General features: G+C 40.7%; 1 protein-coding gene across 3 annotated transcripts in view; it reads left to right on the top strand.

Moving 5' to 3' along the window:
• The first annotated feature begins 1,062 nt into the window (after positions 1-1,062).
• Positions 1,063-15,162, top strand: part of TNFAIP8 (TNF alpha induced protein 8) — a 60,236-nt gene continuing 46,136 nt past the window's right edge. For 2 of the 3 annotated variants that reach the window (XM_051789489.1, XM_051789486.1), the window contains exon 1: positions 1,080-1,217. Coding sequence is in view for 1 of the 3 variants with exons in the window: in XM_051789488.1 (XP_051645448.1) it covers position 1,217 (1 nt within the window). In the remaining 2 variants the exon portion in view is untranslated. Of the gene's footprint in view, positions 1,218-15,162 lie in introns of all 3 variants that reach the window. The other variant, XM_051789488.1, reaches the window with a different exon arrangement.

Here is a 15,162-nt window from a genome sequence, read left to right as displayed (position 1 = left end):
TTTAGGATTACTTCAGTAACTTGTGGAAGTTTAAAACTCTGGCCATCTGGGTACTTAAACTGGCTTGCTGTGTGACTTTTCACTAGCAAATTCTCACCTGACAGCTGACATTGCAGGATGTTTATGGAGAAAAATGGAATTTAGATGCAGATTTTGTACCATGCTACAGTGGTGCAGTGTGAAGTCATACATGTTCTACTGCATTTTAGGAACCTCGCTACCAGTTGCAGGAAATAAACTGTTCAGATATCCTACATTAGGTACCACTCCCTTCCTCTTAAGAGCCCCCAGTGTTAGATTAGTTGCAATAGTTACAAAAAAAAGCAACAATGATTAAATGGAGATAAGCTTGGAGATGATAACTTCTCTAAGGTAATTTTTTTCAAATGTTTATTTTTATTAAAAATAGCAAAACCACCGCTAATGGCAGGTTCAGCACACTGATCAAACTACTTTCTATAAAATAAAGATATTGATTTACCAACTTTCTTGATGTTTCTTATTCCTTCCCACTCTTAGGTCTAAAATCTGCATGGTTTTGACCCCCCCCCCCCCGCACGCCTTAGCTTCTCGTACCTTAGCTTTCCTTGTATCCTTTTGGTATTTTGGGAGGGTTGTGTGTTCTTCTTTTTTTTTTCTTTTCAGTGTGTAACTGGCGGAACCGAGTACAACTAAGTCATTTTGCAGTGGAATGAGGTCGATGTAGTGATGGCGCTCTGTGTCTGCCACAACTTAACTTTTTAAATCCCTTTTCTGTTTCATTTAAGTTGAAAACCTTTGAGGGTCTTGGGGAGCTTCACTCCTCTGGTGTTCCCACCTTTAGCAGAGGTACAAGGATCAGTTCCCCTGTTCTAGTCGTGCACTGGGCATGAGTAGAGCACGCAACGAGCCCGGCGGCAGAAAGCTGCTGCCAAAATTTAAAATGCCTCAGCATGCAGGGCTTGCCCTTGTACTAATTGCAACTCCTCCTTTGGTAGCGGCGCGGGGCGGTGGCGGGGCTCGGGTGCGACCCGCGGCGGGGCGGGTGGGGCTGGGCTGGCTCCGCTCCCGCCTCCGGCCCCGGGGCTCGGGCGGGCAGGGCCCTGCTGCCGCCCCGCCCCGCGGCCCCGCCGGGGAGCCGCGATCGCCGCCCGCCCGCAGTGCCCGCACAGCCTCGGCCCCGCCGCTCCCGCCGCTGCCCCGCGGAGGCAACGCCGCCCCCGCCCCGCCACCACACAGTAAGTGCCGCGTTCCGCTCCGCGGGGGCCGCGCCCGGCCCCAGCCCCCTGCCCCAGCCCCCTGCCCGGCCCCTGCTCTGTGCGCCCGCTGGGCCCCCGGCCGTACCGCTGGAACTCCCGGCTGCGTCTGGGGCCGGGTCGCTGCCGCCTCCTGCCCCACCGGCTCTCGGTGCGGCGGAGCCCCGGGTGGGAGCCGCTCTGCAGGTGGGAGCCGCCCAAAGCCGCGCTGGGAGAGTTTGGCCACGCGTCGATGTGTGTGGGTGGAGGTTGTACGGGGCTGCTGCTCGGGGGCGCCGAAGCTCCGCCGCTCCTCCCGGGTAGCTCTTTGCTGTTTTTCCAGAAGTGTTTCTGCTCGCCCGGAGTGAGTGTCGTCCCCCTCGCCGGGGTGTACCTGGGCACAGGACTGATCTGGGGGTCTTGAGGCAGGGGCGGCTAGTGTGGTGATGCTGTTGATCTGTAAGTCTCAGAAAAGATTTTTCTGAGATGCGTGACTTTGGGTTTGAAGTACTACAAGAAAAAATCCTGAAATTCTGCCAGTAGAACTAGTTGTATCTTATTTACGTACTACTAATTAAATGAAAGAGATCACGGTTCAGTGTGGGCTTTTCCCTTTTAGAAGCCGGGATGGTCAGACCTTCCGCGCTGGAGGTCTGTGTGTCTCTAGACACACGTGTCTCTTCTGTACACGTTCAAAGCCCTACCTGGCAACACAAACACATGGGCGAAGCAAAGAGCAGCCCAAGCGATGCTCCGTCTGCACGTATCGTATTTCGGCTGTGCTCCTCTGGAAGTTGCTTCACGTAACTCCGTAGTAAAACCACTCACGCTGCAAAGTACCAGGTTAGAACTTCCCCGAGCAGTTGGATACGCCAGGTGAGGAGCTATTAGCACTCACTGGCTGGGCTGACTGCTGCCAACTCAGTTTATCTCGTCAGCTCTAAATAGGAAATTGGCTTTGAAAGAGCACTGATAGTGGAACCAAGCGCAAAAAATCCAGAGAGGGGGAGTTTTGCAGTGGAAGGAGGTCCAAGACCTGTATTTGGAAGACAAAACTTGGTGAACTTGGGACATGCTTAAAAGTAGGAAGAACGAACTAAAATGTTCTAGTATATTTCCATACTTGTCTTTATTTCGTCTGGAAGCAAATTTCACGTGGAATACTATTGAAATGAAAGTTATGGTGCAGATCTTTGCAGGAGCGTAAAATGCTGCAGCTTGAAATGGAAGTTGTTTGCTGTTTGCCTGACAACAGGAAGCTGCTCATTTCCGTTAAATAGTAACTAGTCTAATCTGACCATATCTAGATTTCAGTGTACTTTATGACTTAATTTGTCTATTTTGAGTATTCTTTAAATAATTGCTACTAGGTTACAGAATAATAATTGCTGCTTGTAAAGGCTGAGGAAATAATCAGATGTTTGGGAATTCTCAACTTTAGTCGGTGTCTTATTGCAGTACCTCAAGATGAGTCCACCAAATGATGGACAGTAAAATGCCTAATAATCATTAAAGCAGATAAGGGATACCTACAGATTATTTTTATACAAAGAACAGGAGTACTGAATAACAATATAAACAGTAGCTGGTTTGAGATAAATTACTTTTTAGGATTACTTTTCTTCCAGGTTGCAGATATTCACTCTTGAGTTTACCTCTTAATAGAGGTTTTGGCCTAGAATTCCCTTGTGTGTTTTTTAATAATTCTCATATGTGAAAGGTAAGAAGATGGAAAAAACCTCACCAAGTGGTATTTGTTATGATATTACTGTTGTATATATCCATTTACACAACCTCCTTAATCTAAATGGCTGGTTGTATGTTTCCCACAGCTTTCTTCTGTATTGATTACATTCTAGAAGCTTTTACCACTGTCTGGGTAAATTTGGTTATAGGTTCTTACATCCCTAAAATATAACACAAGGCATTTGGACTTTGCTCCTCTTCTTTTTGTCTTTCTTTTCCCATTGCCTTTGCAGGTAGATTTCTTGCCATTTCTTATATTTTCCCACCATTGGGCAGGTAATTTAAACTACTTAATCTTCTTCCACTGACAAATTCCTTATGCTTTGTTTAAGTTTGTTCTTATGCTTTCTTTTTTGCCTTTTCTAAATTTCGTGAATCAGATTGATCTGATGAACAAAATGAAATTCTACTGAAAATCAAGTATATAGGAAGAATTTTCTCATAGGGAAAGTATTTCTTGTACACAATATAGCTTGAGTAAGTGTCAAGACATATTCTGGTAACATATATCTCACTTTGCCAGATTCTAGCGCTCTTGTCTTTTGTTTGGAGTACCAGTATATGGTAAATGGTGCTCCAGGAACTGATGATTTAATGGCAAAGTAACTAGGGGACTTTTTAGGGTTGGTGTGGGGGGTTTTTTTGTGTCCATCTGTTCACAGCCCTGAGCAGCCATGTTGTCAATTTTATCTGTAATAAAAATGTTTACAACATTCTTCAACTGTGATGGAGTGCAAAATCTAGGCCTCTTTGTTTGAGACTGGCCTTGTAATCAGAGAAAGTGAGAATGGCCTTGAAATCAGTTATGTTTATTTTTTTTCTCTTATGCCTCCAGCATCTTCAGATCATAAGACCTAGAGTAAATGTTATGTATGTTCAAGTAGAAGTTAAGCTGGCATTTTGTCAGTTAAGCATGTGAGCAGGAAGTTTCACACAGCATTTTTACACATTCTTTTTCAAGTAATGTTTTGCTCAAACCAGAATTTCCTTTTTTAACTTGAAGATTGACCTCCCCCCCACTGAGAAGCAAGCTCTGTGCTCTGAGACTGAGGCTGCAATTTGCAGAGCGGTGGTAGCACTTGGGTGTTTCCTTAGCACTTCTTAACAAACCTCAAAGAGGGGGAGAACTGCAGAATACATGATTTAAATTAGAAGCTCCTAATCCTGTGCTTCAGGTGCTGTTTTCTGAACTGATTATTGACACTGTCACTTCAGACCAAAACATCACTTCTTTCTTTTTCTTTAGTTCACTGTGGTGGTTCTTGGGATCTCTTTAGTAAAGTGGGTGTGAGAGATGGAGTATTAAACAGAGTACATAACTTCTAAAAAAACTATTCCTTAATTTCAATTCTGTTTTTATTTTGAAATCCAGATAGAGAAAAGTGAGTGTCTCAGCTCTTACGCAAACCTCACAGGGACTTAAAAGGTGTTACATGCCTTTTAGATGATAAAACCCGTAGTTGGCATTGGTAAGTTAATAAGATGTATGTGGAGGAGTAAGTCCAGAAGACATTAGTACCAAAATCTGCATTTCTTTCAATGTCTTCTCATTAACTAAAAGCATATCTTCTGACAGCTGAATATTAGTTTTAAATATGCCTGGCTTAGTCCAAAATCTCTTTTTTCTTCCAGAAATGGGATTGCGTATTTTTAAATAAATATTTTTGAAGTTCATTTTGTGTTACAGGATCAACAAAACTGAATATGTTAAAACCTGGCATTTTCACCCACTTATGAAATACTGCAGTGAAGAATGCGGGGGTGCAGTAATGTTAGCCTGTGGAAATCAGCCTTGTTGCTGGTGGTAGTAGTTTGGATACATGTCTGACCCTGAGTGAGTGGTGATTGTTAAATCATGTGGAGGAGGTGTGTGTGTGAGTAGTGGGCTGTGCTCTCTACATCCACAGCAGAGTATTTGTATTTGTATCCATGTCTGGAGGCCTCAGAACTCAGAATGAATTTGTGGAAATTACACTTACCGTATAGATTTGATATTACCTGGGTCAGTATTAAGATTTTAATTGTATGGTGTGCTTAAGCCTTCCTCAACTAATAGCTTATTTTCTGCTGCAGTATTACAGCCTTACAGGAGCTTGTCTGAATGCTGTGCCCTCCTAAGGACTTGGTCTTGAGAGGAATTCGGGAAATGGAAGAGTAAAGCCAACTCTTTTAAACAGAAGTGGATGGTGTTCTGTGGTTGAAGATTTTACATACTTACTTTCTCTTAGTTGGTTTCATCTGGTATTTATAAACTAACTTCCTGCTAATCAAGTATTTTTATAGAGACAAGATGTTTTTTCTTGCTGGCTGTTTTGTCCACAGAATTTACTGGGGCTCAGATACATTCGGGGTGGACTGTCTTGAATAACTGAACTCAAGAAAACCTTGTTCATGTTATTCTTCTACATAGTATATACATGTAAAAGGAAAGGATATATTAAACTATAAGGCACTGAGAAGCAGAAAAATAAGCCCTAAACTGAAAAAGCTTATACCTGCATGTGATGATCTTCAGATATGTTTGTCCCTTGAGCTTTGAAGTTGAATGCCTAATTTGTGAAGGAAATAAAATCTTCTAGTTACCAGATTTTTTCAAACCCTTTGTCCTTTCCAGCATACATGTAACACACAGATATGGTCGTAAAAATTGACTGTCTTGAAAGGCTTTTTAAGTAATAATAAGTGATCCAGCAAGGCAAAAAAAAATCATCTGTTAGATAAAAAACTATTTAAGAAGGAAATAGTAATTTTCTCCAAATACAGGCTAATTGGAGTTTGTCAAACAAAATGTTACCACATTTCATTGATCAATTGTGAAATACAATGTGTGTAACCACTCTGATTCTCCATGAAGAGGAATTTCACTCTGGTTTCTGGCTGCAGGAAGTTATTTTGGACCGAATTCTCATACCACAGTGTTACCCACTTTCAATTTGATGCATGATACTGAGCTATCAGAAGTGCATTGGCATTACTGCAGAATATTATACTTGCCTGAAGAACTTACTTTACCTATGAGTACAGCTGAAGTTCTGGAAGTTAATCTTGAAATCCTGAAAAAAAAGACATTAAAAACTAGGCTTCAGGTGATGAGGAGCATTTTCTGTCAGGAGTTGGGTGGGTGTGCTAACTAGCTGCCATCACTCAGTTTTAAAAGAAACAAAACCTTAACTTCCTGCTTTTGCCAGTTCTGCAGAAATTTAAGACATAACCAAGTCATTGTTATCACTGTACTATTGTTGATGGGATGGAGGGGGGAATAAAATAGTTGCTACTGTTTTCTTATGGACATGGGCATTGAAAATGTTAACCTTTATAATGGAAGGTATAAAACCAAAAGATATGTCTGGGCTCATAAATCTTGTGCTGTGTTCCAATTTCAAGATGTGAGTTTTGCAGAAAATCTTTTTCATCCATAAATGGTCCATTGTGTAGCAGAAGGCTTATCCCCAGCAGCCATAAATAGTGACATGACCTAAGATGAGATTCAACTTTTTTGTTACAATGTCTAAAATATATACCTGCCTCTTGACTTAATGAAAGCATTCCACTGTGTAGTGGGTTGACCCTGGGTGAATGCCAGGCGCCCACCAAAGCTGTTCTATCACTCCTCTCCACAACTGGACAGGGGGGAGAAAATAAAATGAAAGGTTCAAGAGTTCAGATAAGGTCCATGAGAGATCACTCACCAATTACTGTCAGAGGCAAAACAGGATACTGAGGATATTAATTGAATTTATTACTAATAAAATCAGAGCAGGATAATAAATCTTAAAAACACTTTGATCCCTTCCTTTCCTCCTTTCCAGCTCTACTTCCTCCACCCAAGTGGTACAGGGAGACGGAAATGGGGGGGGGGGGGTGTTATGGTTACTTTGTCATATGCCATTCCTGCTGCTGCTCAGGGAGAGGAGCCCTTCCCCTGCTCCTGTGGGGTCCCTCCAAGGAAGACAGTCCTCCACTAACTTCTCCAATGTGAGTCCATCCCACAGGCAACAGTTCTCCACAAAGTACTCCAGCGTGGGTCACTTTTCTACAGGTTGCAGTCCTTCAGGCACAATCTGCAGTCCCCCACAGGGTCACAAGTCCTACCACAAAACCTGCCTCTGGTGTGGGCTCCTCTCTCCATGGGTCTGCAGATCCCAGCACAGGCTTCCCATAGGGTCGCAGCCTCCTTGGGGCATCGAGCTGCTCCAATGTTGGTCTCCTCCACAGGCTGCAGGTGGATCTCTGCATCCCATGGTCCTCCATGAGCTGCAGAGGTACATCCTGCTTAACCATGGTCTGCACCACAGGGGAATCTCTGCTGGGTGTCTGGAGCACCTCCTCCTGCTCCTTTTCTGCTGACCTTGGTGTCTGCAGAGTTGTTCTGCTCAGATATTCTCACTCTCTCTTCTATGGCCTCAGTTACATCTGCCCAATAATTTTTTTCTCCTTAAATAAGTTGTCATAGAGGCATTATTGCTATTCCTGATTAACTTGGCCTTGACCAGTGGTGGGTCCATCCTGGACCTGGGTGCATTGGCTCTGCAGGACATGGGGGAAGCTTCTGGCAGTTTCTCACAGAAGCCACCCCTGTAGGCCCTCCCCACTAGCAAAACCTGACCACACAAACCTAACACATGGTGTTATTTCTGTACAAACAGTTCTGAAGGGATTTTTGTTGCTACTTTGCTTTGAGGAACAGAGAGGAAGTTGCTGTGACATTAATTTCTGTTAATAAAGCATCACAGTTTCATATGAAGCAGTCAGTTTTTAGGGCTCTCTCTGTATATTGTGGTTAACTAATATGAAGTAAGTAGCAAAATCATACTTCCATATTTTACAAAACATTTTGTAGATTTTTTTGAGTGTTTAGATACTGTGGTTTCAGAATGTAGAGAAATTTTAGTTGGTATTGAAAGGTACCTGTGACTTTCTGACTCATCTGCTGCAGATGGTTCTCTGAGTGATAAGTAGTGCACACATAAAAAACCTAGATAAGGTAAGCCTAGTTAAATGACCTGCAGTTAAGCCCTGATTATTGAGACAGTTTAAAGCATTCATAATTAGATGTGTTTATTTATGATATCCTTCCACTTCTAAGCAGAAGAGTATTTGTTTTGTATATATGCTTAGCCCGTTTTCTTTAGTGTATTAAAATAATTTTCAAGTCCTGTGGAAGAACCTTTGCCCACCATAAGCTCCTCCCACATCCTTCCTCCTCAGTTTGGAACACAAACTCTGCATTTTATCAGCTGCATTTCAGATGAATTTTTTTATTTCATGATTTAAAGGAGAAACAAAAATGAACAAAAACTGTTCAGCAAAATTTTTTTTTAAAATTCCAGCTCATCTTTTTGTTTTATAGTCAGTAACTGCTGATATTAAGACTTTGTTTAATCCTGATGTGTAGAGTACTGTGTTTATGACTAACTGCAGAATTATTTTGTTTAAAAAATTAATCCCTTTCTAAGGAAATCTAATCTACCTTTGTGTCTTTGATATATTTTAATTGTTCAGTTTATATGGAAGAAAGTACTTTGCTACTGTTGAGCCTTCCAACTTGTAGTGTCTGGGATTCCAGACATAAAATCTGTGTCTCAAGTAGTCTAGAGTTGATCTTACTTATAGTGTTGCTAGAACTTTTAGTTGTGTTATCTTTTTGGCATGACTGGAATGTTTTGTAGGTGGCTAGGTGGAGTTTAGTGGCATGTGAAACTTAGTTATAGTTTTCATGAGATTAAAAGGTAGAAGCTTTTTTACATGAGTTAGAGGGAAGAGGACAAGAGGATAGAGCAAGAGAGACAAAGCTGAGCTTTGTAGGAGCCTTGAAGTTTGCTTAGTTGTCCAAAACTTTGTAAGTCAAGTTAGAAGGTGGTAGTTGATAACCTTTATGTTTAGCTGTTTAGTTATAGCTATGTTACAGTGAAACATGGAATAATACAGATCAAGGACTTTTTGTATTGTTGCTGTACTTGAAATTTTTGTGTAACAAAATCAAGAAGCTGAGCTGTTTTATTTTGTTAACCTTGTTATGCTAAATGACTCTCTTGTATGTGAACTAAAGAACAGATCTGCATTGGTGGTTTAATATTTCATGTGTCCTCCCCCATCTTCTTAAAAGTTAAAAAAAGCAACTATATAAAATATGTGAGGTTCATTTGTAGGGGTGTCTTCTGCAGAAGTCATGAGTGGATTCAGGATGAGTGTAGCAAAGCTTTTGTGAACATCTGTTGAGATCAGCCCTGTGGAGAAAGACTTGGGGTCGATGACTGATGGAAAACTCAACATGAGCTGGCAGTGTGTGCTCACAGCCCATGAAACAAACCGTATCCTGGGCTGCATCAAAAGGAGCGTGGCCAGCAGGGCAAGGGAGGTGATTCTGCCCCTCTTCTCGGCTCTTGTGGGACCCCACCTGGAGTACTGTATCCAGTTCTTGTCTCCCCAACGTAAGACTGAAATGGAACTATAGGATCAAGTCCAGAGGAGGCCACAAGGTTAATAAGGGGATTGGAGCCCCTTCTGTACAAAGACAGGCTGAGAGAGTTGGGACTGTTCAGCCTGAAGAAGAGAAGATTGCATAGAGACCTCATAGTAACCTTCCAGTATCTGAAGAGAGCCTACAGGGAAGCTGGAGAAGGACTCCTCGTCAGGAACTGTAGTGATAGGACAAGAAGAAATGGGTACAAATTGAAAGACAGTAAATTTAATTTAGATATTAGGAAGAAATTCTTTGCTGTGAGGGTGGTGAGACACTGGAGCAGGTTGCCCAGGGAGGTTGTGGATGCCCCAACCCTGGCAGTTTTCGAGGCCTTGAGCAACCTGGTCTGGTGGGATGTGTCCCTGGTGGGGGCTGGGGCGAGGTGATCTGTAATGTCCCTTCCAATACCATAACATTCAATGCTTCTATCTTCCTGTGATTTCCAGCAGTTTCAGAATAATTTAAACACACTGAGCAGAAGCTAATGGTCTTTGTCTGTTTGACTGTAGTTTTATTTTCTTGTATCATTGAGTAGTATTTAAAGTTATTGTGTATAAATGACAGAATGCTTTAACCTCCTCTCTGATGACATAATGAAATAATACAGATCTGTTATAAGCAGTGCAGTGGGAATCTGGATTTTTTTTTAGCTACCAGATTTTTTTTTCCTCCAGCACTTGACAACATATTGAGAAGTGGAATTGTTTCTTATTTAAAGAGCTCATTCTAGCAATAGTTTGTATACTTTTGCATTGCCATGAATTATATATCAAGGTCTTATCTGCTGTGTTATGTGAATTCAACTGATTACTTCCAGGCGTACCCACTTAATTGGTTCTCCATTAAAATGTTTGTTGTAGTATTAGTTTGTTCAGTGTATTAGATTACTCTTATGTTAAAGAAGAAGTAGTATTAAAATCTGGTTTTGCTCTGTGCTTATAATATTCATTGGAAGTTACTTGTAGCATTGAATAATAGTGGAAATGTGATTAACGTTTGAATTGTAGAAAAAACTGTGTAATCCAAGCTATGAGTTTGTGTTGTATTGGTCTGCAAAACACCACACTGTTCAGTGATGCAGAAAGTATGCTGATTGCGACCGAACGCTTTTGTGCAGGTTTGCCAGCAGTATTTGCTGTACACGTGGTTTTGAATATGCAGGTGGATAGTTTAAAGTCACTTGAAATGTGAATTTTGTTGTTAATACCAGGAGGATAACTGGGGAATAGATAAGGAGGAATACTGAACATGAGGTCAGTGTAAACCTCACATTTGTGTAAAGATCCTGCTTTACAAGAAGTACCCAGTTCTACATATCAAGTCAGGTATTTTATTTCAGTGATCATAGAATTGACAATATTTTCAGAGTGGGTCCACCTGGTGGGGAATCAGCATTTGAGACTTATAAAACCTGCAAGGGCCTAAAACCAGACTATGTGCTGCTGTTCTGTACACAGGAAACCATGTCACAAAAACAGCCCTGTTTTCTGCTGAAGCACGAGAGGTTTTTTTGTACATGACTGAGTTTGGGGAAGGAGAGTGTATTGTTACAGTGGACTTTGAAATTGAATTTTAACACTGTAGGAAAGCAGGCCTCGCTACTAGCCAAGCTTAAATGCATCATGCAGCATTCAACTATCAGCTTTACAACTGCATGTGAGAAAACAAGTACAGGAGTCCACAGCTGAAAATGCAGTCGAGACATATTTCATCTTTATTTGTCTTAAAAATATATGGTTTAATAAATTAGTAGCTACAGCACAAATCTGAAAGTTGGTGTTCTGTGTCATACATTGATGGAGAAAAATGGCAAATAACAGATAGGTTAATAATTAAATAATTATTAACAATTATAAGCCATAATTAAATAATTAGCTAGGAGGAGTAAATTCAGAACTTGCTCAAATATTGGAATAAGGATAAGGAGAACCTTGAGAAGCTTAAATGAACTTCTTGAGATGAAAACCAAAAGACTGAAAAGAAAAAAATCCATGTATGTTTAAGGCTTTATTTTTTCTTAATATGAAGAACTGGATAGCACCATAATGAAGTACACTAAAGCTAATAAAACATGTAACAATACCAGGCAGAAGAGAGTTCTTTTTTGAAGCTTCTTCATGGTTTAGATACCCAGCAAGACAGTCTGAAACTATCTGATCATGCAGATTTTTTTCTGTGCTCTGTGAACCAAGGGCTTGTTATGCAAAAGTGGTGGAATCAGTGAACTAAAGGTGTTATGGATATTATTCTCTTTGGGGTGCATATGGGCCGAAAGCACTACAGTAAAAAGGCACTAGAGGCTTGTTGGCTTTAGAGCCTGCACTCGCATCAAGAAAAGCTGTCTGACCCCTTTGTACCATTAAATGAAGCTCACAGCTGGGACACTTCTCTCTCTGAAGGTCAGTAGCTGGTGTGGTGCCTCAGACAACAGGGATGTGTGGAGTAGAAGCATCTGATGTGCCACAGCTGTTGGCTGTGGCCTGCAGGGGGGCAGGCACATCACACAAAGTGCCTTGGAAAGCCCTCACATGTGTCATGAGGTTGTGGTTATTGATAATGCCTGGAGAAACCACCCACCTTCAGTAATGCTGTGGTATCAGGCAGGGGTGTTTGTGTCTCCTGCGTTCAGCTGGGTGACAAAGTACAAATCTTACATTGTGCTGGACAACTGAGGGAAATAAACAGTTTGTCAATTATGTAACACAGATAGCATGAAGACTGGTGACCATTGCTTAATTTCTTCTGCTCAGGCAAATTCAACTGAAGTTCCCTCAAGGGCAACGCTATTGTGCCTGACTAATTTGGAGGCAATTTGTTCAGTTGCTTAGTGGTGATGCAATGTAACCCTGAAAATAACATGCCTTAAGCTTGTTTATACCTTAAACAAGACCATGTTGTAATTATGATTTTCAAGCTCTGAAGCAAGTGCTGCTTGCAGAAAGCTTTGGCTTCTGTTGGCAGAAGTCCTTTATAGTCAGAGCTGGGGAAATCTTGTGTTTTGGAGAGCCCCGATCCCACTCTCAACCCCTTTTATTGAAGGAAAGTACTAGGAGAACAGTAACTTTCTGCAAAATAAAACATACAGATAACTGTTGGATCCTACCTAACTTTACAGTTAAAAAGCACATTGCGACATTATCTGCTGTTTTTTCTGAGTGACCTCAGAGCATCTTTGAAAACTTGTTCAACTCAGCAGTAGTGGTCACCTTAGTTTAACATCACAGTCCTTCACGAGCAGCTAAAGATCAGATTGCCTAAATGAATCTGTCTGAGAAACAAATAACTCACAAAGAAAAAAACTGATGGTGTTTGTCTGGCTGGTACATCCATTGCTATGTCTGTCCAAATAGCATGGTGGTAGAATAACTAGCTCTTAGAACCTGACATACAAAAGTTGTGTCTGTGTATAGTCTGCTTGAGAGCTGGAGTATCAGTTTTGTCTGATGACAGTTTTAGGAGATGTAATGTTTAAGGTACCCATATGAAAGGTTATCACATGGTGGGTGATGAGGGTATGTGTGCGACGGGCTCCCACAGCTCCTGATAGTACCAACTTTTGGGACCCTCAAAGCCTACAGCAGAGCACAGCACTAGGTGATTGTGTCCCAGAGTTATGCTCCTGTATCTGAAGACTTTGGCTGGATACAGTAATGTTTGAAGTAGGAAATAGCTGTCTGTACAAACACATTTATTGTGCAGCAGTTATTCTGTAATACTCAATGCGTGGCAGCTTATAGCAAAACTAACTCCTATTTTGTATCTAGATTTTGAAAATTTCAATGCAAGATTTCTTTGAGGGAACGTAAGTCAGTGAAGTGCTTTAAAATGAGACCCTCTGTTTTTTCTCCCTTAAAATTATTTCAAGTTGTAGCATTTATGCATAATTTAGTTTTTATCTATAAACAGACATTGATGGAGTAGTTCTGTTACTTAAAATGGGAATCCTGGGTGGTTCACAAATCCATGTGGTTTAGGAAAAGTGTTAGAGCAATGATATTTTTGCAGTGCAGCTTAACAGCTGAGAGAAAATGGGAAGATAAACTAATGAAGTTCTTCTGACATAGGCTAGTGAAATAAGAAGATGAAATTCAAAAACTGTGGAAAGACTTCAGGCAGTAACTTGCCTACCTCCTTAGTACTGTCTTTTTTTCAGTGCTCTAAAGGAAGTAAACCAGGTTCCTCTTTGAGTACACAAAACCTTTTATTGACAGTAGAGGTGTGTAAGTGAATTAGTACTGGTGACTGTAAAGCTGTTTGTGTGACCCAGGGTAAATATCTTCGAGATGTTGAAGTGTTGTCTGTTTTGAACAAGTCTAAACTGAGGTGAAAAGAGTCTGTTGGAGGAAACCTTTCACTGTAAAGTTCTAAGCTTGTTTTGCTTTATGTGAGTGGAACAGTTAAGATTTTTCTATTTGGATAAAACTTCCTTCCACACTGTCAAATAGAAGTGCTTGGTTTCTATTGTGTTTTGCAATAATTTAGATTAAGAGCTTTCAGTAACTGGTAGCATTTGACCATTAGTATAATTTAAGATAGTTTTCTTACCTAACACATCAATTTTTATACACAGTTTAGGAGATAATTTGCACAGAAATGTTTCTCAGACATCTGATTGTAATGTTTATTTATTGATTTGATTCATTAAATGGAATGTGCTTTAAAAGTTATTTTTCTGCCCATGATTCAGATCTCTTATTTTTTTTGTTTTTGTCTTTTGTTTGTTTGTTTGTAGGTTGGTTTGGTTTTTTTTGTTGTTGGTTTTGTTGTTTGTTTGTTTGTTGGGTTTTTGTTTTGTTTTTTGGAGGTTTTTTTGTTTGTGTTTTTTTGTTTTGTTTTTGGGTTTTTTTGTGGGGGGTTTTTTTTGTTGTTTTTTGTTTGTTTTGGGTTTTTTGGGTTTTTTTGGAGTTTTTTTGGATTTTTTTACAGAGTGCCAAATCCAGACAGGTTGCTCTAAATTTCTCTGTAACAGCTGCATGTAGTTACATATGCATGAAGTAAGTGTAGTATGTCTGAACAGTGTTCTCTTCTGCCTTAATAACATACAGAAACTACTATAATTAAAGCTTTTCAGTACTTAGGACCACAAGTTAGATTTCTTCTCAAAACCTAATTTTTTCCTTGCTCTTTCAATGTATAGGACTCAAGAAAGAACTCAGGATGTTCAGACCTGCATTTTCATTCATGGCTCTTGACATATGTTTTTAAGCAGACTTTATCTCTGTTTTTACTTGGAAAATGCCTAGTATAGAGATAATTCCAGCATGGTAGCATTCTATTTATTTCCTTAACTGTGTGCTCCCATTTTTTCAGAATCACAGTATGGCCTATGTTAGGAGGGACCTTCTAAGATAGCCTAGGTCTAACCCTGGCCCCTGTCGTTGGCAGGGACATCTTTCACTGGATGGTGTTGCTCAAAGCCTCATCCAGCCTGGCTTTGAACACTTGGGTGTTCAAAGGGTTGGGACAGCCTGTGCTTCCCTGGGCAACCTGTTCCAGGTCTTCACCCTTATGGTAAAATATTTCTTCCTTATATATAATATATAGATATAGAGATAGACATAGACAACAGGTTAGCAAAGGCATATAGTGCCTTCAGAAAGCTTCTTAAAAGAGTTTGGCGAAGTAAACACTTGAAGAAAAGTACAAAGATCAGTGTTTACAGAGCCATTGTGCTGTCTACTCTCTTATATGGATCTGAATCATGGGGCATCTACCACCACCACCTGTGACTCTTAGAAC

The sequence above is a fragment of the Manacus candei genome, unplaced genomic scaffold (assembly GCF_025592945.1).
Source record: "Manacus candei isolate 608988 ecotype Guabito, Panama unplaced genomic scaffold, ASM2559294v1 h1tg000027l, whole genome shotgun sequence".
In the NCBI taxonomy this organism is placed as follows: Eukaryota; Metazoa; Chordata; class Aves; order Passeriformes; family Pipridae; genus Manacus; species Manacus candei.
Note: the sequence above shows the minus strand (reverse complement) of the source record. Positions and strands in the feature narration are given on the sequence as shown.